This window comes from Hydra viridissima, unplaced genomic scaffold, assembly GCF_058129835.1.
Source record: "Hydra viridissima isolate aposymbiotic clone 2 unplaced genomic scaffold, HvirCarnegie_v1 scaffold_13, whole genome shotgun sequence".
Taxonomy (NCBI): domain Eukaryota; kingdom Metazoa; phylum Cnidaria; class Hydrozoa; order Anthoathecata; family Hydridae; genus Hydra; species Hydra viridissima.
The window spans coordinates 10499155-10524928 of record NW_028324312.1 but is presented as its reverse complement, the minus strand read 5'-3'; the positions used below and the strand labels follow the sequence as shown (position 1 = coordinate 10524928).

Genomic DNA, 25774 nt, shown 5'->3' with positions numbered 1-25774 from the left:
TATATATATATATATATATATATATATATATATATATATATATATATATATATATGTATATATACAAGTATATGTATATATATATATTCTTCAATTTTATAATTTCAATGGCGTTACAGATTTGATATTTTCAATAGCTTTTAGCTGTTAAAATTTCAAACATGTTAAAGCGGTTTTTTATGAGGATTGTTGAGGATTGTTTTTGTTTCAGCAATAGAACCAAGTGTTACGGGAAATTGGGTTTGGCAATCGGTAGGATCAATAACTTTCGGGTATCGATAATTTAAATCAGTCAAAAGGTTGAGTCGGGTCGGGTATGAAAATATTCAACAACCGGAACTTATAGGCGTTATCGGGAAAACCCATTGGGGTAATTGGAGTCCGATAAAATTATTTTTGTTTTTCATCGGTGTTCGATACCCATTAGGATCTGCTCTCGTTCGGTTCCTGTCAGATACCAGACATTCCCTTATTCTGACATAATTACTAATATCCGAAATTGATTGAAGAATACAAAAAGAAAAAAAAAATGTCTAATGAAGTAAAAGTTATTTTAAAATTCTTTGTTAAATTAAGTTGAGTACGTTACTTAAAATACAATTTTTTAAAAAATGATTAATTTGAGTAATGTTGACATTATTCTTCTTTATTATATTAATCATTATTCATTTATTTCAATTATTATTTAGAATATTTCTTAAAAGCTATTCTCGTTTTTTAAAAAAATCCAAATTAAACGTTTAAATTAAAGTTTACCACAAAAAGCCTAAATGAAACCCTTAAGTATGTGATATAAAGATTAGTATTTCGGCATACGTGATCTTACAAACTCTTTGCCCCCATAGAAACGCAGCTATGTAAGTCTGAAAAAGCAGTGCAATAGTCCCGTGTAAACGACGCAACATCCTCTTCGCTCGCATCCACGTGTTCTCAATATGCTAGGTGAACACAGTTGGGTCAAAAGGGTTTAAAAAATTTCTATAGTGAGTAATGACATCATGTATACAGATACCACTCGAAATTTGATTAATATCACATGAGATGTCCAACCATCAGAGATTATGCAACATACGGGTAAAATTAATTGCTTTATTTAAGGCAGCAGTGTTTCTCTCTGTGTCAGGCACCTCTACTAGACAGCAGTATCCCGAATGTCGCTCTATGGCCCCAAAAACCCAATAACCTTGCCGCTATTAATCACGATGATATTTCCGTTGAAAATTTCTAGTCTTTTCCATTTCCTTATCTATTAGTTCAGTATACTCATCTAAGGATTTTCTTCTAAATATTGCTCAAAAATTTTTCTCATTAAGCTGCACCAATCTACAACGGTTTTTCGGGACAGCCGTAGCTCTCGAGTGATTTATACCTAAGAAATATCAATGCACTCATGCATCGCAGCATTGTTAGAGTTTTCAGATGCAGATGACTTTTTTCAAAAAATGAAGATAGCGCACAGCTTGACTGAAATTTTCTGCATTTCAACGCCACTTCCACCCAACTTGTTTTTGACTATATTTGTTCAATGTGGAAGGCATGTTGTAGATTGAACAGTTAACTTTGTTTGCCACTAATCGGTACCTAGTTGCATGTTGCAAAAACAGAGAAATCATCATTGAGTTCTACAAATAAAGATTAATATTTAGGTATTCTGAAATGGAGTTTCTGTTGTAGGTCTACCAGCCATTTTTTTCTTGGTCCAGCGGCCTATTTTCAAAGTGAAGTAGTAGCGTAAAAAACACTGTTTAAAATAATAGAAGTTTTGACAAGCTTTATAAAGTAGAACGGCAGACAAAACTATTGTTAAAAAATAAAAATGATGATCGATGCTCAGTACAAACAAGATAAAATAACTATTAAAACATGTAACAATTTAAGTAACTTTTATTTTAACTTAAAACTTTGTTCAATAACATTTCCATCGTCAATGTAACATTTCCTTCCTAAATTTAATTCATTTTTTTGAAATTCGCAGTGTAGTTGTTACTTTTTTTTTTTCTTCCGAGATTTCCGACACTAGATTTGACCCTTACCTCTTATGGAAATAAATTTACCGTTGTAAATAGCTTACCTGACTTACTGACCAACGGATGACACATTACCATTTTATTTACATCTGAAGCTTTAATAGAAAATTTTTAAAGTTTAATATACTTCAATTAAAATTTAATGAGGCTCTAAATACAACTTTTTGCCTCTTTGTCTCTAAATAGGTAATAACAGCAACAATATTAAATATCTCCCAAAATTAGTTAAGTATTGTTAAGTTTTAAAAATCAATTTACAACTGACGGACTCTCAATGTTTTAGGATTAGTTTTTGAAGTAAAAAAATGTTTAGGCCTTTAAATAACGCTTTTTATTCCGAATACGACTTTATTTTGACAACTTTAATTATATTTATGCTTGATACTACAACTAATTTTTTAATTTTTTAAAAATTGATTAAAACATTATTCTTCTTACATAAATTTGGATAACACATGCATAGTTCTACAAAATGCACAATTTCACTTAACACAAAGAACTTTGTATTAAGTGAAATTGTGAATTTCACTTAATACAAAGTTCTGTATTAAGAATACATTACTCTACAAAATACGTACATATTTCTATAACTTATATGATAACAAATAATTATTATCTATAATATAATTCCTACAGAAATGCTTAACGTCGTTTCGTCATTAGTTACTAGGTTTTGAAAAAGCGCGTTCTCTTAATGAACGCGGTCATTGGAGAAAGATCTTTTAAGCGAGTTAAAACTTTTTTCCTTTTGGAATTTAATTATTGGTTTAGATTGATATATTACATAAAGAATCATAGTAAGATAAATAATCATCGTTAAGATCATATTATAATTGAAGTAAGTATGTGAAATAGCTATATATACATTTTTATTAGATAAAGTAGAAAGGATTTTAATTTTTTTAAATTGTTTATATTTTGTTTGTTTTAGTTTTTCTTTTAGCAGTTTTATTTTTATCATAATATTTTTTAGAAGGAAAATAGGGTTATGGATGTTATTTAAAGTTATACTAATGCTGTTTCCATAAAATTATTACTTTTACTTTGAAATTTCTGTGATGCTATTAACTATTTTTGTTCATTTTTAGAAAATTTAAAAAAAAAAAATTAAAATTTTGTGCCAACACTGACAACGCATGTCACATGTTATTGTATGTAAAGGTTAAATGTTGTTATGAAGATTAAAGTTCTTATGAGAAAAAAAAAGAAGGTAAAGAGAATTGTTTGTAAATATATATTTTGTATCTTTTTAAATTTTCTTGCGTCATTTTTAGAATTTTTGTTTGCACACGTTTATTGTTTGCATATATGCTTTTTTGATATGTAGGTGTGTGTGGTAATAAGTGCTTTATAGTTGATTTATCAATGTGTTTTTATAATAATGTAAAGTGTTTTTTTACTGTTTGTATATGTTAATATGTGTTACATAATTGTTTTAAAAATGTGTTTAAACATGTATATAAGGTATTTATTTATTTTAGTATATATTTAACCTTATATACATATTTAAACACATTTATTGTGCTTATAGTTTGTACATATGTTTATATTATGTTCTTTCCGTGTTTTTAAAGTGCTGTGACTTGGTAAACATCTACCTGAAAATCAATTATTGTATTTTAGAGAAGGAGCAGAACATATGGCTTTAGATCGTGCAGCTCAGCGTGAAATGCACCTTATGGCATGGTTTAAGTTAAATACTGAAAATGAAAGAGCATATTGCTATTTGTATGTAGACATTCCTTATCACTTTATATTTGATGATAAACATTGTAAATGGAAGGTTAGATAAAGGGGTGGTAATAAGGTGATAGTAAGAATGTATAAAGTTAATCCAACTGGAGAATTGTTTTTTCTTAGACTGTTACTTTTGCAAGCAAAAGGAGCAACATCTTGGGAGGATGTGCATACTGTTAAAGGTATTGTCCTTGAAGCGTTTCGTGAAGCATGTGTTTTGAAAGGTCTGTTGTAAGATGACACTGAATGGCAGAATACTCTTTCTGAGGCGGTTTTAACACATATGCCAAAGAAAATTAGACAGTTGTTTTCAATTATTTTGACCTTTTGTGAACCTGAAAATCCTTTATATCTCTGGAATACATACAAATTTTTTATGATGGTAGATTTCATTCATCACTCAGTCCCACTTCTAATAGCTGAACAAGTTACTCTTCATCAAATTGAAAAGATTATTAGTCAAATGTGTTATATAAAACCATATTTGTTTATAGTTGTATATATGTTTAAATTATGTTGTTTCCATGTTTTCAAAGTGGTGTGATTTGGCATTATGTTGAGCAAGATTGATAACCTTGCCAGCCAAGCGACGTACTTATAGCAGAGTTGTGACTTGGCAGCATTTAGTGCCAGGCGGAGTTACTGCTTTAGAGCTAGGTTGTGTTGTCTAGCCTTTTTTAATTTTTCTCAAAACACATAATAATGTCGTTTAATGTTTAGCGTAATGTGTATGAGAGTATGCAACCTTGATCTTTAAATCCAGGGTGTTTTCATGTCCTAATTTTGAAGTAATTGAATAACTAATATTGAACATAAAAACAAATATACTTTTATGTATTTATATGTTCAGTAAAAAAGATAAATATAGTTAACTTTAAATTAGTTTTCTAATTTTGCCTTTCATATTTTAATTTGGTTTATCTTCACTGGATTTTAGGATCAAGGATGTAAATATTTTATTGCTATGTGTTATTGTTGTGATGTTTTGTGTTGGTATTCATTTTTAACAATAGACACCTTCATGTTGGTGACTATTGTAAAAAATGAATAATAGGTTGTTTCATTATTGGAACTTACTGCTTTTATTTATTTACTGAAAGCCAAGACAACATTATGCTAAAAATGCAATTTATATCTTAAATTGGTTTTTTTTATATATATATATATATATATATATAGTATTGTTAATCCTTTTGTACTTCGAAACAGATTTTATTGGTATATTTTCGATAAATGTTTATATTAACTGCCATGTCAAAAATGGTTACTATAAATAGGTAAATCGATTTTCAGTTTTTATGTGGTGTTTTATTTATTTATTTTTTTGTTGTTGTTGTTGTAATTATAGTATCATAATTCCATTTTTTTTTTCTTTAGGATTTACGATTGACGCATTTATACAATTTATAAAAAGAAACCTGATTACCTTTTATTGTAAATTTTGGTCAGTTAAAATGATATAAATGTATGCAATTAGTTAAATTTTTTTTAAATTTTCTCTATTTTAAGCCTAATAATTTGCTGTACGTAATTTAGGGAATCTTTTTAAATGGGTGGTGAATATTGTAGTTTAGCGCATTTTTAAAATATCGAGTTACTTAAATTTTATAAGGTTTTTAACAAATTAATTAGTTTAGTTTGCATTTGCAACACTTTTGAGGAAAGAAAAAATTCTTATACACGTAAATCATTGTTTTGCATTTCATTATTCTGGGAAAAGGTCTTCATCAAAAACTTAACTTCTCTTAATAAAAATAACTATTCTCCTGACCACCATTAAGGCAAAAACGGGGAAGGGAGGTCCTTTATTAGTGTCAAAATATTTAAGAGAATTAAATTTCGAGTAACAAAAGGAATTTTTAGTAAATGGTAGTAAATTACCGTTTACTAAAAGCTATTGAAACAAAGAGAACATATATATAAATGGTCAGATTAGTGCCATATATAGTAAAGGTCAGTTATTTTTAATAAATTTATTTGGTTGTGTGCATTTAACGTTTTAAAGACAATTTCCTGTTTTAAAGAAACATGTATCAAGGGGATACCAAAAAATTAATAAATCGTATATAATTTACGTTCGCTTAATATTAATCTTATTAATTAAAGTTCATGTTATAAAAAATATAACATATAGACTTACTTTTTCGTCAATTTAAAGCATGATAAAGAGTTATTATTTTGTGTTAGTAACTAAAAACATATTGTGTTGAACTTAGTATCGAGGAAAATGGTTTTGCCTTACACTGATATGATCTATGTCAGTTGTAAATTACTCAATGTTTAATAATTGGTATATTATTTTACCTCCGCATACTTTTTATTTTAATTTTACAGATGGTTCAGTTTTTTCAATTTGAATGCGTTTTTCTAAAAGGGTATCAGTTAAGGCTTCGCAACTTCAAATAGTGGAAAACAGCCACTAATAATAGCCACTATAAATTAAGTGACAGACCGCCCATAACCCGTATTACGGGTTGCTTTTTGGTAATTCTAATAAATAATTTGGAGTTTGCGGCTTGATGATAATATTTACTACCTGAATTGTTAAAATGACCATAAAAGTTTTTCATTCCGTGATAAAAATAATTTTCGTTTACTCATTTATAGGTATGTATAATTCTAGCATTTGCTTTATTAGTTATAATGTATAAATAATGTTTTTATTCAAATATAGTTCGGTTGCCGAACCGTTCGGTGTTCGGTAAAATTTCATGGCCGAACGTTCGGATTCGGTGTTCGGCCGAAAATTGGGTTCGGCGCATCCTTAATAAATAATGTTGCTGAGGAAATCGTATATAAAAGAAAAATAATATAATTCAAACTAAATTAAGATTGGATGAAGCATTTCCTTCGATAAAACATTTGACGAGGCATTTGTCTTCATCATGAAACTAATCTACGATTATTTCTAACGCAACTGATAGGCGCAGACAAAGGCCACCCGCTGTTAGTAAAAAACCTAGAATGCGAGTTATGAAATCAACTTTAAAATTTCAAGAAAAGGAGGTCATTAAGAATAGTTTTTAGTTGACGTCTCAATTGGTTAGAAAAACGCGATGTTGAGAGCTCATCCAATCCTTTATTTCTCCAAAAAACTCTTGACCTCTTCAAGTTGTACAAATAAAAATCAAAATGAAAGTTTTGATTTCAACTGCTTTAAAACCTAATGCAGCAGCAAAACAACACCAAAAATAGATTATTTATTCAACAGCCAGCAGCATAAAACACAGGAAGTTGTAGTCTCTTTTTTTATTAAAGTCAACTCACCCAAAAACTGGTGTTTTATCATAGCTGTAAAAGTGTCATAAATAGCTCTATAGAGCTATTTATGACACTTTTGTGTCATGACACTTTATATGAGTTAATCAATGGGGCAAAAATGAAATATCATTGAGTGCATAAACCTTTCCTAGAAAACCTATCGGCCTCCCATGCCGCTAAAGGAAATCATTTCTAATCAAAAAATTTATACTTGATTTATGGCTTTCTCTAAACTTTTTAAACGGTCTCTGTCCCACCTTAAACATGTTTGATAACGCGTTAAAGGAATTATGAATTATGTTTGTGAACATTACAGCTGATCAACGGCTTTAATTGATTTCTTTCCAATTACTAAAACTTTCATAAAAATTGAATATTGCTTTTCCCAAATAGAATTTATTATTTGCAGCAGAATGGCTTTAGTTAAATAATATGCAATGGCAGTTATTTTACTTGTTCAAATTAGAATGCAGTTTGATGCTTTTACTACCACAATAAAAATCTCACTGAAAACTTTTATTCTCCAGTAAAACTCTCGTAATAAATATTTACTGCCATTAAGAGATTTTTATTCCCCGCACAAAAATTTACTCCTTTGAAAAATGTATTCTGCACTAAGTAGTCTTCGATTTGCTTAAGAATGTAAAAGCAACCGTTGAAACATCATCCGTTTTTTCTGGCGACAGGAAACGAAAGATTCTGTATCCCGTTTTGCGGTCGATGGCAATTGGCTAGTGGAACCTCTAGAGCCAACTTTTAAATCTATTTGCATGCAAAATATCTGCAATCGGCAACTGATAGTTGCTTTCACCTCTTGTTTGGCGCCGGCCTCTAAAAAAAAATTTCCAGTAGCCGCCGCCAATTGGAAGACAGAAGTTACTGAAAGTAGATGCAAAAGCAATTTAATGTCACTTTGCCGTCGGAAGGGTTTATCAAAGCTGAGGCGTTATATTGCCATAAAAAACAATGTTTGATCAAAAAGCGCAATATAAAGAAAGTTTTCGAAAAACAGCGCTCCGTCGGAGAAGTGACCTAGTGAAGGATTAACATGAGTGGGAAACAACCCAACAATTTGATTAAACTTGCCTCCAATCACAAATATTCTCCACAAAAACGGCCAGCATACCAGCAGGGTAATTCCTGAGATTATAACCCAGAAGTACCCAGAAGCAGGCTATGCTTCGGAATACTTTACTTTTCTTACGTTATTTAAAAGCATTACATAATTAATCTGCTTTTTAAATAAAAAAAAGGAAAACAGAATAACTTTCTTGTTACTTACTAATTAAGTAAAGTATATTATTTAAAAGGTAAAAATTTCTTTTTACATGTAACGGTAGCTAATTTTTTTTTTCAAATACACGATTTGCGAGATTGGATAGTTGACATGCGCTAGGTTTTGGGAGGTAAACAAACATTTTAGCGAAGTAAACAAACAATAATGTTCTTCTAATTTTTTTGTATTAATTAGTAAAGTATTGACTACTGATAACACCTTTTTCCAATTTTTGTTGTTTATTCGTGGAAAAGGATATTTAAGAATGTCGGAAACAGTATTAAACGATCCTGAGGAAGCTACGCCTTTAATCAAAATGACATTGGAAGACTTTAAAATTATGTCTATTGAAGCACTTCAAGTATTTCTGACGTTAAGAAAAAAATCGTCTGAAGGTGATCACGAAACTTTAGTATATAGGTAATTATTTTTTCATCTATACAATTGGTATTCAAATAGATGATAAATTGATTATCATATATGTATGATTAACATATTTTCATATTCTCATCATATGTTAACATATTTTCAATAATTATTAATTGAAAATATGTTAATATAAAAAATATATGTTATGTTATGAAATATATTTTAAAGAAATTGTTTGTTATATAATCAATAAATATTGATAATATGATCTGTAAAATTAGCTTATACATTTTTTAGAGCTATGGCATCGTGGGAAGAAAAGGTTCCTGTAAACATTGAAGCAGAAGAGCATTATAGAATGTCATTAAATGAGTACAAGAAAAAACTTATTGTTGATGGGCACGTCATGCCAGACCCTTTATCATTAAAAAAAAAAGAATGGATAAGCAAAACTCAAAATGGTATGTTAAAATGGCCTCCTGTTTATTACAACGATGTTTCAAACTACCTCCAAAAAATAAACACTTCAAGCGATCTTTTACACAGATTAGACTGTGAATATAAAGAAGGCAAAGGTTTTCGTTATTTTGACTTTGTGAAAGAAATATATTGGTCAGGTATAGACAAAAACTCAAAATTTTGCATGCTTAAAGCTAGACTTACTCCTTCACAAAGAACTTCTGATCAACAATATAATGTATGGGCAATAGTAAAAAAAGACAACCCAGGTGGTTATATTGCCAGTGCATACTGCTCATGCACAGCAGGCCTTCTTGGAAGTTGTAATCATGTTGTAGCTTTGCTTTTTAGAGTAGAAGCAGCAGTTTCAACGGGAGTAACAAAACCAATATGTACCGATAAACTTTGCTCATGGAACATACCAAAAACAAATAAAAAAATTTTAGAACTAAAACCTTTACGTGAACTGGTATTTGTGAAAGATCATTGCAGAAAAAGGTGTCATGAAGAAGATGCTATGGCAAACAAGAAAAAATTTAATGCTTTCTTACCATTTTATGAAGAACAAGATTTAGAATTAAAAAATCATGAAAAAATTAAAAAAATGCTATATGGTGCAATCAAAAAACATGCGCCAAACAGTTGCTTTGTTGAGTTGATAGAATGTACCCAGAAGCATTCAAGTTTGCAATCATTCACAGAACTTCCACCTAACATATTAAACATTGCAAAAGAATTTATTTGGAACAACGAGCTAGAAGTTAAATCTAACATAGATATATTTACACAAAAAATAAAATTGACTAGTGATCAAATATCTTCAATATATATGCAAACAAAACAACAATCGAGTTCTATTGCATGGTTTGACCAGCGCCAAGGTAGACTTACAGCATCTAAATTTCATTAAATTTACACAAAAGTAAACACAATTCAAACAAAAGAGGTATATGACTTGAGAAATATTTTTGATGAAATTTTGGGGCAAAAAACATTTGAGACTATTTCTACCAAACATGGTATTGCAATGGAGCCACATGCAAAAAATTTTGAAAAAAAAATCACAAAAATTTTAAAACTGTCAATCCTGGAAAGACAATTGACCTTAAATATCCTTATATATCAGTATCTCCAGATTTAGAAACCTTTTGTGATTGCTGTGGAAATGGAATAATAAAAATCAAATGTTCTCATTCCAGTTGTGAAACAAAACTTTAGTTGAAAACCTTGATTACTTAGTTGAAAAAAATGCTATTGTGAGTTTAAAGCCATATCACACATATTATACACAAATTCAAGGCCAAATGGCAATAAAGAATGTTCAAATAGGCTGGTTTTTTGTTTACACTCACCATGGACATTATTTAGAAAAAATTAACTTTGACTTCATTTACTGGAATAAAGTTATTAAGAACTTAACTTACTTTTGGGAAAACCATTTGGCAATTCGAATTTTGAAAGGCACCAACCAAAATTCTGCCATCAAATCAGATTGTGCTGAAAATATTGGTGCGAAATCAATTAATACCACTACTACTGGTTTAAAAATTATTCCAATAAAAAAAATAACAATAAAAAAGCAGTTGAAAAATCTAAAACTAAAGTATTGTTATATCTGTGTGATGTATGCCATGAAAACTGTAAAGATGATGCTAAATCTTTTAATAGAAGTTCTATTGCATGCTCGTTGTGTTCAAGATGGTATAATTTTTTTGTGTGGGAATATTGTTTAAATCTGATATTCCTAAAAAAAATAAACAATGGCTTTGCCGCATATGCACCTAGTAGAAAACACCACAAAAAATTTATCAATCACCAAATATTGGTGGTAATATGTTGCACAATGCTCAACATATTAGAACAATATCATCTATAGAAGAAATTACTTTGATTGGAAGTTCATTCGCAAGAATCTTGAATGTTTTTAATTGTCTTATTACTTGTTCCACGAGGATTCTAAGATTAGCTATTTTCTTAGTTTTTTTTATTTCCGATGGTAGCATTTGATATAAACCTCTTTTTCCAGGCGGTACATACAATCTTATGTTACGCGTCAAACATTAATTTTGAATATTAAAACCTTTATCAGCCATAACATAAGAAAATTGTGGTACCAAATCAAGAAAATGGGAATCTATAGTCAATTTTTTATCGGAAATTGATCCTGGGTATGAGCTTGATACAAAGTTAGTAAACGAATTAGGTGTGATACTGACTAATACTTTTATTGTGTTATAATGTTTGTATTTAGACCAAGTCAACTTTTGCAAGTCAGGATTTTTGGGTGTTTCAATAAATAATTCTGTTGCATCAATAATTGAATGTATATCTTTGATATGATCAAATCGTTTTGGTCTTGTAAAATTTGATGCTCCTTTATCAAGAATAAAAATTAAAAGGTGTAAAACAGAAGCTAATCCTTTAACTCATGTTACCAATATGCGACTTGCTAGAGAAACCGATATATTAAATCTATGAGATAAATCTTTTTCTGTTAATGCTAATCTTATTTTCATTAAAGTTAGTAACATTTCATCTTTAGTGCATAACTTTGTTTTTGCTCCAAGTTTATTAGGAAACTTTTTAAATTTTCTTTTTATTATTAATTTTGTATAAGAGCCATTCCATTTTCTTCTTATGACTGGAAACACAATATTGTGTATGGCATTGAAAATTTCTTTATTTTGAATACCGGTGTAAAATAAAACATTTTCATTTGTTTTCAATATTTTTCGGTAAACTTCTTGGGATTCATATTTGGCTAGTTTTCTACGCAAAATTTTGTTATTTTCTTGAAGCAGTTTATTTTTATTTACAAGTTCATCTAAAAGTTTATTTTTGTTACTAAGCTCATTTAGCAGTTTATTTTTATTGATTAGTTTTTTATTTTTTTCTATCAAAAATGAATCAGTATTCCCATTATTTTTTAACTGTAATATTGTCTATGTTAAGCTTGTGCAATACTTCTGAATCATATTTTAATTTCTTTTGTGCTGGCTCATTTTGATTACTTTCCGGTAACAAAGTCACACTCTCAGGAACTTCATATGTATTTTCAATTTGATTAAAGTCTATTGATTTAAAAGGCATTTTTCTTTTACAGCTATACAAAAGCGAATCTTTTGGCACTAATCTTTGAATTCTTTGAGAAGCATCATATCCAAGATTCAATGTTGGGTAGTCTATACTTGATTTATTTTTAAAATGTTGAGAACAAACTCTGGATTTTGCACCAGGACTCCAAACCTTTTTGTTATTTTCTCTATTGATGAGTAGTTTCAAAATATTTCTTCTATCCAGATTTTTTTTTTTTTTGTTGGAAAGGTATGCAACCTACAAAAAAATTAAAATTATTTCAGCTGTAAACAGATATTGTTGGCTAGCAACAATATATTTAACATTTCGTTTCATTTTGAATTTGATATGTCATAATATTTTTACATAATTTTAACAAGGAATGTTCTTACATTTTAAAAGCTTTTGCACTATTATATTTTCTAAAGAGTAAACAACAAAAAAATATATATATTTTTACCTGAACGGCGCTTTACAAGAACATTTAGGATCATCCCTACACACCCCATGTTCTTCACAAATAGCTTCGTTCCATTTTATTAATTTATATTGACCATTAGAACATCCTTTTACTGCACAATGAGTCGACATTTTTCATTAATTTTCTCTACAAAACTTGCACAATTGTTTTGTTTACCTCCCAAATATTTGCGCATGTCAACTATCCAATTTCGTAAATCGTGTATTACTTTTATAAAAGTTGCATATTTTAATTTGCAGTGATCTTTTACTTTGAATAGTAAATATTACTTTTTTAAAATCACATATTTAGGTAAGATTACATTAAAAAGTAATTTACTTTTTTATTTAAAAAGCAATTTACATTTCTATGCAAACTATTTAAATATGTAAATTCCAATTTACTCTTTAAGGTAAATTACTTTCACATGGCTTAATTTTTAAAGTAATTTACAAATGGTATTCCACTCTTTTAGGTTAATCACTTTTTCTTGTAAAAATAAAATACTTTTACAGGTAAAAAGTGCGCATTTTTGAAATAAACTTTATGTAAGGCTTTTTTTCATGCAATGCTATGTTACTTTTTTAAAAATGATTTAATTTGAAATGTAAATTTATTTAATAATTTAATCTAAGTAATGTAAAGCATTTTTTGCTCAAAGTAACTACGTATTTTGCATCAAATTAAGCAAAATTCCACCTTTCCTAGACCTGAGTTTTCTATTGAAAAATATCGTTTTTATGGGTCGGCATCTCATCAAAAAATATTGTTTTCAGAGAAAAACCAACTTTTTTTCGAAACTTTAATGTTTTTGGAATACATTTAAACATTAGATTGATTTGATTGACCTGATTTCTCTATGAATACTTTTACTTTGTTTTTAAATTAAACATTTCCTTGTGTTTAGATATAATTTAAAAAAAATTTATTTAAAGTATTAGCTGTAAAGTTTTGAGAATTAATCATTATTCGGCATTTGACATGGCATGGTGCGCATATAAAACTATTTTAACCATCTATTAAAACCTTCTGACTATCTTTAAAGTTTAGGTAACCTCGAAATAAGATATAAATTAATGAGATAAAAATTACTTGATAAGAATACAAATTAATAAAAAGATCGCTATTTACTTATATTTAACTTTTATCTTTTTCTTTTTTATACCCTTTTAGTTTTATATCCGAAACCGATAAATTATCGGGTACCCGTTTGGGTATTGAACATTTTTTTTTAACCGAAAACCCGAACTTGTTCGGTTTTTGGGTTTATTACCGTTCGGGTCCAGAAACTTAGTAAAAGATTTTTAAAAACTGCAAAAATCGCCAAAAGTCACTAAACTTTTGCTACGAGTTATTGGTTACGTTAATTTTGACACCTTTGGAAGAGTCAGTGAAACGTTTAATGTAAAATCTAAAAAACGTACTTAACTTAACTTACTTTAGCTGGTTGTTAAGTAATGAAGTATTTGATTTAAGTCTACAGTTAATTAAACAACATTTTTATTAGATTAAATGATGTGAAAATATATGAAGTTTTGGTATCAAAAGTTAACTTTTTAAACACACTAGTTGTCTTATAAGGCAACTAAGCTTAGTCATCACAGAATGACTAAGCTTAGTCATCACAGAAGTAAAACACTGGCAAGTATAGGAGTTTTACCTAAGAACTTTAATCTAACAATGACTACAAATAAACATTTAAGGTTTGTAGATATACTGATTAGGAGACTGTTTTCATGAGCTTCTTAGCAAGAAATAAAGAGGAAGAATTCTAAACTAAGTTTTATAAAATCGTTTTTGAGAAATTCTTTGTCTTCTTCTATGTCCATGATGTTAATTGCCTCTTCAGATAGTTGCTGGCCAAGAATGTTAAACTTGGTTTTAGAGTTCTCTTCGACAATTTAGCGAGGTGAGACTTTGTTCAAGGTGCTTACTAGTTTTTTCACTCAAGTATTTGAAAGACCAGTGTTGAGTTGCACATGAACCAAGTCTGAAGCTTTGAGGCAAGAGAAGGATATTGATAATCTAAGCGACTTTGATGATACCGCAATATTAGAAAAGGAATGTTTGAATTTCAGAGAAAAATTCTTTTTCATCAAATTTATTAAATACATTGAAAGTGAATAAGTTCAAATCTAATTCTATAAACCAATAAATTTTTCACATTTTCCCAGCTTTTTCTTGCCGTAAAAGTATTGTGCAAAAGAAATAGTTTATCGAAAAATATTAATAGTTGTCAAAATCTGTTTTCATTGTTTCAATAATATTTCATTAACATTTTGGATCTAATAATTGCATATTGTACGCTTTAAATTAAAACTTGCAGTTGGCATTGCTTTCTAATTCATTATATGGTGTTTCAAAACTTTTAGAATATAAAAGCTAATACCTGGCAAAATTTGTAGCTTCTGGAGAAGTGGAGAAGTTGTCCCGGTTGAGTTTTGAAAAAGTGGGTGAGCTTGATTTCCTTTGATTCTGGCGACTTTGCAAATCAGACACTCACAAATACTAGATGCCCTTGTCAAGACTGTTGGTGAAATTGACATAACTCATAAAAGTCATAAAGCTTTGAAAGAGTTGTTTTTTCGCCATTAGCACACCTCTCTATTGACTTACTAAATGCATCACAGAGTCCTAAGGGACTGTAGAGCCATCAAAGTTCAAGTTGACTTCTAAAATTTTATTTCCTCTTACTTTTTGAAAATCAGTCAAATTAGCAAGTGGCCTTTTTCATGCGCAGAAAACAAACACTTCTCCTGTTGCCCTCATGTGACATTACATGGTCAGGCATTTTAAAGAACAGGTCAACAGTTTTTCAATCTTGCAAATGACATAACTTTTTAAGTGATTTTCGTTTCTGAAATTTTAAATTACGGCTTTTACGCGCAAACTACCAAAAAAAAAACAATTGTGCACTTGAAACCAAAATCTGAGGTGGGCTATCGTAGAATAAATATTTTTTACACTTTCAATGCCATAAACCCTGCAACTAAAAAACTCTTATATGGCTAAGTTTTCTGGTTCCTTTGAATTATTTTTTAAAAATGTCTTCAGCTTTCTCTCCTTCTGCTGCCCCATATGATAAATCTAACACTGCATAGTTTTCCTTTAAACAATGATTTTTAAATGCATTTTTCTTCTGCGGACGCAAAACTTGATTTTAAAAGTTTCATTTTTGTAATGCCCAAGGTATGCACTTTCATGTCTCTAAAGGTTTTCTTTAGGAGAGGACTTCATCTCAAATGTTTTTAATGGAGAGGGGTGATATAACCAGTAATTGTGAACTCACACATGTAAGGTGATAAGTGTAAGGTGTAAAACAGAAATTTATAATGATCAACCTTCATGTAAGTTTCTTTGTCTTTAATAACACAGAAATATTTAGAAATAAAAATGTCATAAAATATCTGCAGCAAACTCTAACATCTTTTCCTGAGGTTCAGTGCAATTTTTAATAACAGCTTTGTCTTTAATAACACAGAAATATTTAGAAATAAAAATGCAGTTTACATAGAAAAAAAAAATCGTAGTATAACATTATCAGAACTTTTTGCAAAAGATTTATAGAAATGTTTCTATTTAATTTTCACAAAAACTAATATTAAAAAGTTTAACAAAAAGAAAACGCGTCTGCTTTCAATATGAAGTAGCAAGATAACAACCATTTAATAAGTGGTTGCTTATTATGATAAACGCCATCATTTTTTTTATCTAGTGAAGATGCGGTACAAATTTTATAATTACTATTTTCAAGGAGTTATCCGACACCTATCCCACTGTCCTATAAATAACAGTAGCAATATTATATATATTAATTTTTGATAGTTCTTATTCCGAATATTAGTAAACAAATGAAGTTTGCCAAAATTTCTCAAATATGTTTTTGTTTTTACCGTTAAAGCGGTTAAATTTGAAATCCAACAACAAAAAAAAAAAAAATCAAAACTACAAAAAAAAAAAAAAAAAATTTTTGTCCCTGTCTGCATTTGTGTGGTTCCCTTGTCGGCTACTGTATCCAAGGATAAAAGTCTTGAATGGATTCATCTTGGTGCAGATCTCTCCTATTTTGCAATATATTTTTTGTAAAAGGAATTAGTGTACCACAGTGACCTTGCCGTCAAATGAGCAATAGTTCCCGGAAAGGAAAGAGCAGTCCATAAGGCAATCACTAGCGGACTCTAAACCTTAAATATCTGAAATAAGAAATAACGATTTCCTACAATTTTTTATTAAATTCAAACATAGAGCCGGTTTCCGAAACCGTAATTGAGTTATTTTGGCCTTAAAATATAAGTAAAACTATTAGAAAATGGTCTTAAAAGAGAAACACACTACTCTTGTTATATTAATCTAAATAACTAAAAATGTATTAAATCTTCAGAAGCTATGAATAATTAAAGTTAATTTAACAAAATATCTTATAAAAAACAATAACAAATTGAAGTTGTGTAATAACAGGGAAGAAATATCGTTGCATTATTATGAAGAGGTTTGTTTTATTGTCAAATTATCCCCACTCCTACCTTTAAAAAAATGATTTTAAGTTAATGTTTAAAGCAAAAAAAAAAAAAGCAGCACTTTGGAGAAAGGATCCAGCGTCACCAGTAAATAGATGTTAATGACTTACCAATGAACACACGGTATCAAGGGTTAATAAAAAAAAAAACATTTATTATATAATCTATTTCACTATATATTATATTAAATTGCACAAACAAAAGGACTAAATAAAACACAAACAAACATGCTTTAAACGCTGAAGTAATGCAAATAGTAAAAAAAAAAATACTTCAGAAATTTTACAAATAAACCCATGTTTCTAATTGAAGTTCCTCATTCTCTGAGCTCTATAACCAACAAGAGATTCAAATGAACTCTTTTGACAGGCTCGGGCTCAAAAACGATGTCTCAGCACTCTGGATTTCAACTTGTTACATGCTTGAAAAAATTCTGTACTTGAAGTCTGTAATTGCTACCACACTGCTCAATCGTCCTTTCAGTGGCATTATGCAGGGCTGGAACCTGCATGAAAGGTAGTAAACATCTTAGCAATATTCGTAGAAGCCACCAAATTACTCAGTGGAAAGGATGCTTGCATCAGTGCATGTATTCCGATATGACAACTGTCATGAAGTCATTTCACGTTCCCTTGGATGACTAAGAAAATTAGGCATGAAAAATGCTTTGAAGAATGCATTTGAAGCACGTTTTTTGGTTTAGAAACCATAGATCATTTTGCAATAGTAACATTTCTTGATCCCAGATTCAAACAGCACTTCTTTAGGTCGCAAGAAGCTTTTCAAGTTGCTAAAAAACAAGTTTTTTCGGAAATTTACAGTTTGTATTTGAGCCAGTTATCAGTTTGTCAGCTGTCATAATTTCATCTTCATGTTGCTCAATTTTTATTTTACTGAATCTTATTATTTACACTTTTGCTTTTATAGCTCGTTTTTAGCTTTGAGTTCCAATTAGGATGTCTTTTTTATTTATTGAGTAAAGGAACATATAATTGTTTTTTTTAGTTTCATTCGAAAGTTTAAAAAGTTTAAAAACAGAACCGTAAACAAATAATTGCAAGATATCAAACTGATTCGAATTGATCCCTCTCTGTGAAGATCCGAATCAATCTATTACTTAATTTTTAGGTCCATTCCCATCATTAATATTAATATGGTGAAATATTTTAAAAAAGAAAAAAAAAAAAAAAAGGACTTAGCTGCAAAAACGTTCGAATGCAATTCGAATTTGGTTTTTCAACTTACTTTGTTTTAAAATAAAATTCCTGTTCAAAATTCATTTTTTGTGACAAAAATTTTTAATTTGAACAGAAAGAACGATTTATACCAGGCTCCATATATGTTAAAAATTTAGGCTTTTTGACGATATTTTTTCATATTTTTGCCGCACCTTTAAAACTTCATTAATATTATAAAAGAAAAAAACTTTTAAACCATTAAAAAGCAAATTCAAAGAACTTTTTACTGAACTTTAAATTTCACTGTGAGGGAAAATATTAAATGAAAATCCGTGTAAATTGTTCTGACCCAGTTCTCTTGGATCATACTTTGACCAAAAACTTTTTTACTTTGGACGTAAATTTCTCAAGAATGATCCTCAATTTCTGATACTATAACATATCCAGTTTGAATGTGTTGGGTTTTGAAACTCTTGAATAGAAACCAAACGAAAAAAATTTTTTTTCAAACTTTGTCAACCCTGCGTACCACTGTAAAAAGATAGCCTGTCCCTCTCGCGTCTACAGCTAAATCCACAACTGTTCTCCGCCCATCATTGAATGACGTGGAAAGACGTGGAATGACATGGAATAACATGGAATGACATGGAATGACATGGAATGACATGGAATGACATGGAATGACATGGAATGACATGGAATGACATGGAATGACATGGAATGACATGGAATGACATGGAATGACATGGAATGACATGGAATGACATGGAATGACATGGAATGACATGGAATGACATGGAATGACATGGAATGACATGGAATGACATGGAATGACATGGAATGACATGGAATGACATGGAATGACATGGAATGACATGGAATGACATGGAATGACATGGAATGACATGGAATGACATGGAATGACATGGAATGACATGGAATGACATGGAATGACATGGAATGACATGGAATGACATGGAATGACATGGAATGACATGGAATGACATGGAATGACATGGAATGACATGGAATGACATGGAATGACATGGAATGACATGGAATGACATGGAATGACATGGAATGACATGGAATGACATGGAATGACATGGAATGACATGGAATGACATGGAATGACATGGAATGACATGGAATGACATGGAATGACATGGAATGACATGGAATGACATGGAATGACATGGAATGACATGGAATGACATGGAATGACATGGAATGACATGGAATGACATGGAATGACATGGAATGACATGGAATGACATGGAATGACATGGAATGACATGGAATGACATGGAATGACATGGAATGACATGGAAAGACATGAAAGACGTGGTATTCTAAGAGTTTTACTTTAACAGGTAATAGATTTTAGTAGATAAATTTACCTTTACTACATTTTACTTTTTTCTAATATTTTCATAAGCAGGTTCTTTTTCCCGGAAGCAACAAGGTTTGGTTTCCCTTCAAACTATGCTGACCTTGATATGCTGCATTTATCATTTCAATAATATGTAAGTAGCACGCAATAAATTTTGAAAAAAAAAGGATTTTTTGTTCTTCATTTGTCTACTAATTCAACCAGGAGAGTAATTCTAGAATATTGATAAAGTTGATAAGAGATCTAAGATTATTGGGGAGTTAATTATATTACCAAACTCTTCAACATTAACTGTAATAGTCCCAAATTTAATATATTTATTAAAGGGCATAGGGTCCCAAATATGTAGGTATAGTTTCCACGTAAATGATCAGTATAGGCGTGGATGCATAGAAAAAGCAGCTTGCTTTTAGCGTTTTTAATTAGCTAAAGTGTCCGATATATAAAAAAAATATTAAATTATATACAACACTTGCAGCATTTTGCGGATATTGTTAAAATATACATCCAATTTATGAAAACACAAAAAGAATAATAATTGTCTGTTTTGGCGATTATTTTGACTTTTTTTTTAACTTTCTCTTTTTTAATGACTTCTGCAATTAGATTTTTTTACATTTAAATTCTCATTTTCAAATTCTTTCAGCAATTTCGTTGAGACTCCTTCTTCATAACTGTCTTTAGTTTTTCCATCTGTTTTTGCGTTAATGGTTTTTCTATGAATATTTTTAAATAAACCAATTTCTTATTTCAATTACTTAAAAAAACAAACCAAGTTTGCATTGAAAACCAATCCAATACTACAAATAAGAAATTGTTATTAGCAGCATTTTGATGGTGATTTCCAAGCTTAGTAAAAATTTCCAGGTTGACAACTAGCCAACATCGTCTCTCCAACAAAGTAGGCTAGATTGTGCTCACGATATAATCAGCTAAAACATGGAGCTTGTAACCGGGATCCTTTAAAAAGCAAATTAATGGAGTGGTTTTAATCTTTTTAAATTTTTGATTTTATATTTAAGATCAAAATTTCATAAAATCCGAAAAGTACTGCTGTAGCAAGCAATCCTTTCTTATATCGCCAATATTCAAGTTATATTAAAACGTTTTTAAATGGAAATTATTATGAAAATTATTTAATAAAATAAGGTAATGGTAACTCAACCTGTTTGGTGAAGGAGGAAACTATTAATGTTGCAAGTAAAATTTTTAAGGTTGCAAGGGTAACAAAAGTTGCAGGCAAACACGCAACCAATTTGAAATATCATTATGATAAAGATTATGAAGATTTAAAATAGTACTTTGATAAAGATGACAAAGATTCAAAGTATCTCTGTTGTAAAGTTGACAAAAATTTAAAATTTGGTTCTTTGGAACTTTGGTTCTCACTTCATAAATACTACTTCCACACTGCAAAAAATCTTTAAACAGGAATTTCAAAGGAATGCAAAATTTTCAGAGTTTTCCTTTAAAAGATTATTGAACTCTTGTACGCATCAAAATAATAGAGAATCGTTTAATACTATGAGAAAAGCTCCCTCACACACCAATCCAAAAATGGTCCCAACCTAAATTTTGAGGACCAAAAAAACGACCGATGTGGCATTAATCTGCAAGGTCTCAGATATCACCAGATACAAAAATTAAAATCTAATCTCTATAGGCAAAGGAGAAAAACACAGTTAAAGTTATATAGCATTTTGCGCTACTGATCGCATTTGGAGCACCGTTGTAAATCTATTTTATTGGTTTTTATCACTTTTGGGGTTTTAAAAATATGAAAACATTTTAAAAATTATCAAAAGCTCTTTACATATATGTGTTGGCTATAACGTACAGGGATCTAAAGTATGGGGTTAGGCAACTAAAGCCTATTTAAAAATAGACAACGGATGCTTTACTTTTTTATTCTAACCTTATTATTGACTATGGAAGTTTCAAATTTTAGCAGATGAAACCTTGTATCTTTCAGGCAAAATAATAGAAGCAAGATAACTTTTATCTGTGCTTTTAAAGATATAGTTCTTAAAGTAGGAATCTCGCCTTTGAAAAAACGGCCAAAATATAGGAGATTGTTGTGGTTTTTATGCTTTTTAAAGATTCAAAGTTACACCAAATAACTAATTTAGTAACAATATCATATGACTAGTGGGTATGGGATTCTATGGCTGTAAGACTTCACAATACATTTTGTGTGTGTATTAATATTAGTATCAAGTTTTTTTATATAAATCAAATATGTGTAACTTTGCTGTGCTTTTATCTTTATATTGAAGTATCTCCTAAAATCTTTTAGTGCTTGGACCAAGTTTGTTCTACTATTTTAAAATGTGAAAACGAATGTTTCTTGTTTTCCGGGAAAAGCCATAACATCAAAGTAACTACATTCAAGCAGTCAACAGTCTAAACAACTAAAAAGATTTTTTAACAACACAACCTTATACTGAAGTTATTTTTCAAAGATCAGTTTTCTTACCACTGAAATACCATATAAAAGAAATACTCATTAAGGTTGTCGGCAATCTGTATGCTTCTTTTGTTTATTAAAATGTAACAGACATATCACTGATTTCATCAACAGAAGAATACTAGGTATTTTTTCAGGAAACTCCATTGATTTTAAGGATGATGGAGTTTTATCGGACATATGCAATTCCTGCAGAGCAATTGCACAAAAGCAAGTTCCCAAGCTACTTGAATATAACAAATTGATTATTTGACCACATACCAGGGGATTTGATTCTTAGTTGTTTAATTTGCTAGTTTGGCCAACTAAAAGTACATTTTACAAAGCTCACTTTTTCAACCGATCAAGCTTTAAATGAATAATCAAGAAGCCTTAATGAACTATTCTCAAACTGTCTCAGTGAAGTCAAAAGAGGAATAACATTTGATTATTCACTAGCCACCAAGTTTGAAAACTTAAAGAAAATAATAGCTACTGATTCCGGAACTGCTGAAAAAAATTCTTCCTCTGTAATAACTCAAAAGGTATCCTCCCCACAGGGCACAATTAGGTTGAGCAGAGAAAGTGGTAAAGCTTTAACTATCAATACAGGTCCCTTCAGAGTGCATATCAAGAACTTCTCTAACAACTTCGGATATGGTTCAAGTTCAAATCAATACTGGTCTTTCAAATAAAAAAACGCAAGAACTGGCTGTGACATTAACCAAGATTACAAATTCAAAAACTGTTGAAACAAAAATTAGGGAAAATTTTACAAAGAACAGGGAACTCCAAGAAACTTCAATTCCATTAGGATGCAATGTAAAGCATTCATTAAGAAAGAGAACGGAAAAATGTGCGCAAAGGAATATCATAATGTTGTTCATGCAGTGTTTAACCAGTGTTTTAGTATTCTTTCCTTGATGAAATCAGTAATATGTATGCTACATTTTGAAAAACAAAAGAAGCATACAGATTGCCGATAACCTTGATGAGGTTTTCTTTTATATGGTATTTCAGTGGTAAGAAAAGTGATCTTTGAAAAATAACTTCAATACAAGGTTGTGTTGTTGAAAAATCTTTTTAGTTGTTTAGACTGTTGACTGCTTAAATGTAATTACTTTGATGTTATGGCTTTTCCCAGAAAACAAGAAACTTTTGTTTTCACATTTTTAAATGCTAGACTAAACTTAGTCCAAGCAATAAAAGATTTTATGAGAAACTTCAATATAAAGATAAAAGCACAGCAAGGTTATACATATTTGGTTTATATAAAAAAACATGATACTAATATTAATTTTGAAGTTAATTTACAAATTCCCAAACAAATTTGAACTTAGAATTCTAAAGTAATTTTTGCAATACGTAAAAAAGTTGTTGGTATATCCAATTTAGGTATTTGCGTTTTATTAGTAAATCACTATTTACAATGGCCTGTATTTTTTGTAACACCCTTAACACGAAATATATTGAATTGAATTGAATTGAATATCAATCATTTAAAACAAAAACAATAAAGCAAATCTGTGGGTTTAAGAACTATAACATAAAGACGTTTTTATGTGTTTAAAATTCAAAACAACTATAAAAAAGCCTCAAACCATGTGTTTTCTCCCCCGTTTTTTATACAAGCCTAGACAAATAAAGCACCCTTTTTGTAAACAAAATACACACAAATGTAAAGTCTTCCAACCATAGAATCCCATATCCACTAGTCATATGATATTGTTACTAAATTAGTTATTTGGTGTAACTTTGAATCTTTAAAAAGCATAAAAACCACAAAAATCTCCTATATTTTGGCCGTTTTTTCATAGGCAAGATTCCTACTTTAGGAACTATATCTTTAAAAGCACAGATAAAAGTTATCTTGCTTCTATTATTTTGCCTGAAAGATAAAAGGCTTCATTTTGTTAAAATTTGAAACTTCCATAGTCAATAATAAGGTTAGAATAAAAACGTAAAGCATCCGTTAGTTCTTTTTAAATAGACTTTAATTGCCATACCCAATACTTTAGGTCCCTGTTCATAAACCACAAGTGTTGAATAGCCGGTTTTTTCTCAAGTTATAGCCAGCACATATGTGTAAAGAGTTTTTGATCATTTTTAAAATGTTTTCATATTTTTAAAACCCCAAAAGTGATAAAAACCAATAAAATAGATTTACAACGGTGCTCCAAATGCGATCAGCAGCGCAAAATGCTATATAACTTTAACTGCGTTTTTCTCCTTTGGCTATAGAGATTAGATTTTAATTTTTGTATCTGGTGATATCTGAGACCTTGCAGATTAATGCCCCATCGGTCCGATTTTGGATAGGTGTCTCTCAATGGAACAATTGTCAGAGCGCATAATAAGCTGAAATTTATTTTACAGAATTTTAAAAGTTTAGCAAAAAAGATAATGGTAATAAAAAAAAAAGAAGATCTTGGATGCTAGTGCCTACCTTTGTGTATGTAAGCATCATATGGACATTATAGGCAACTAACTAAACGAATACACTAACTGAAGATAGAAAAGTGATGAAACTGCAATACGTTTTAAACTGCAAAGATTTTTCATCAATAAAGTCATTGGAGGATTTTTTTACTCTATAAATGACCATCATCATTTTTTATTTTTCTTGCAGCTATTTGTCATTAGGCTGTTGACCTCTGAAATATTCTTTAGATAAAAATGCTAAAAGCACGAGGCATCATCATTGTACATAAGTGATAAACGATATCATAGCTGTTACTAAAGCAGCCACTCGCTTTTTCTTAGTTTATTATTGTTATTCCTTAGCTTGAAAATATTGCTGTATTGTAGGGCATATAACCGGTTTTTTGAAACCGGCTTTAAACGTTTTTTTTTACTTCAGAAAAAAAAACGTCATTGGTTTGTTGTTAGCGGTTTTGCGGTTTTTTTAAATTAATATAATGAAAAACTTAAATATGCTTCTGCTGCATTTTTATTGAAACAAATAATTAATTGTATATTTTAAATGGATTTTGGCAATCCTTTGGTTTCCGTTTATTTTATATTTGCGGTGCTGCATCATGAAATTGAAGTATGATTTGAAGTCTAAAACATTTTTCCGAACTGGTTTAAAAATGGTCTTCACGGAAGAAATAAAGATTACCTCGTTTGGAAGCACTTTTTACACTGCAAAGAATTGGAGCAGGCCAAGTGCAAGAAATGTGACAAAGAGATGAAGAGCAAAGGAGGATCTACTTGTGAAATAAGAGCTCATTTGAAGACAAAGCATCACATTGACTTGCCTACGATTAAAATCTCGACGAAAAAAACGAAAAAACTCTCTAAAATTTAAAATTTCTTCAACGCAGAAAAAAATTTCCTTTCAGTGGCTATCCTAGAGCTAGAAGCTTGGGATGGAATTCCAGTTTGAGTCCTGTCAAAAAGTCAGAGATACAAGGTTCCAGCTGATGCAAATGCAGTTTGAGCCATTTTAATGAAGCAAGGAGTAGAAATCAAAACTATCCTCAAGAAACAATTTCAGGATCTAAGAAATTTGAATCATCTTTTTAGCTTAACTCTAGATGGATACATTTGTATGCGAAATGTACGTTATATGAA

General features: G+C 29.9%; 1 protein-coding gene, 1 long non-coding RNA gene and 1 pseudogene across 3 annotated transcripts; 2 read left to right on the top strand and 1 right to left on the bottom strand.

The window, feature by feature from the left end:
* The first annotated feature begins 3110 nt into the window (after positions 1-3110).
* Positions 3111-4164, top strand: LOC149880449 (uncharacterized). Of its 2 annotated transcripts, none has more exons than XR_016446438.1 (2): positions 3111-3237; positions 3651-4164. It is a non-coding gene; the product is annotated as an uncharacterized LOC149880449 (long non-coding RNA). The 2 variants fall into 2 exon arrangements; XR_016446437.1 differs by having other exon boundaries at positions 3117-3178.
* A 4241-nt stretch (positions 4165-8405) lies between these two features.
* Positions 8406-10708, top strand: LOC149880448 (uncharacterized). The gene is made up of 2 exons (XM_090070601.1): positions 8406-8721; positions 8968-10708. The coding sequence occupies exons 1-2, from the start codon at positions 8567-8569 to the stop codon at positions 10037-10039; spliced, it is 1227 nt and encodes a 408-aa protein (XP_089926727.1). The 5' UTR covers positions 8406-8566; the 3' UTR covers positions 10040-10708.
* A 229-nt stretch (positions 10709-10937) lies between these two features.
* On the bottom strand, positions 10938-12795 carry LOC149880447 (uncharacterized; annotated as a pseudogene).
* Between the last annotated feature and the right edge of the window lie 12979 nt (positions 12796-25774).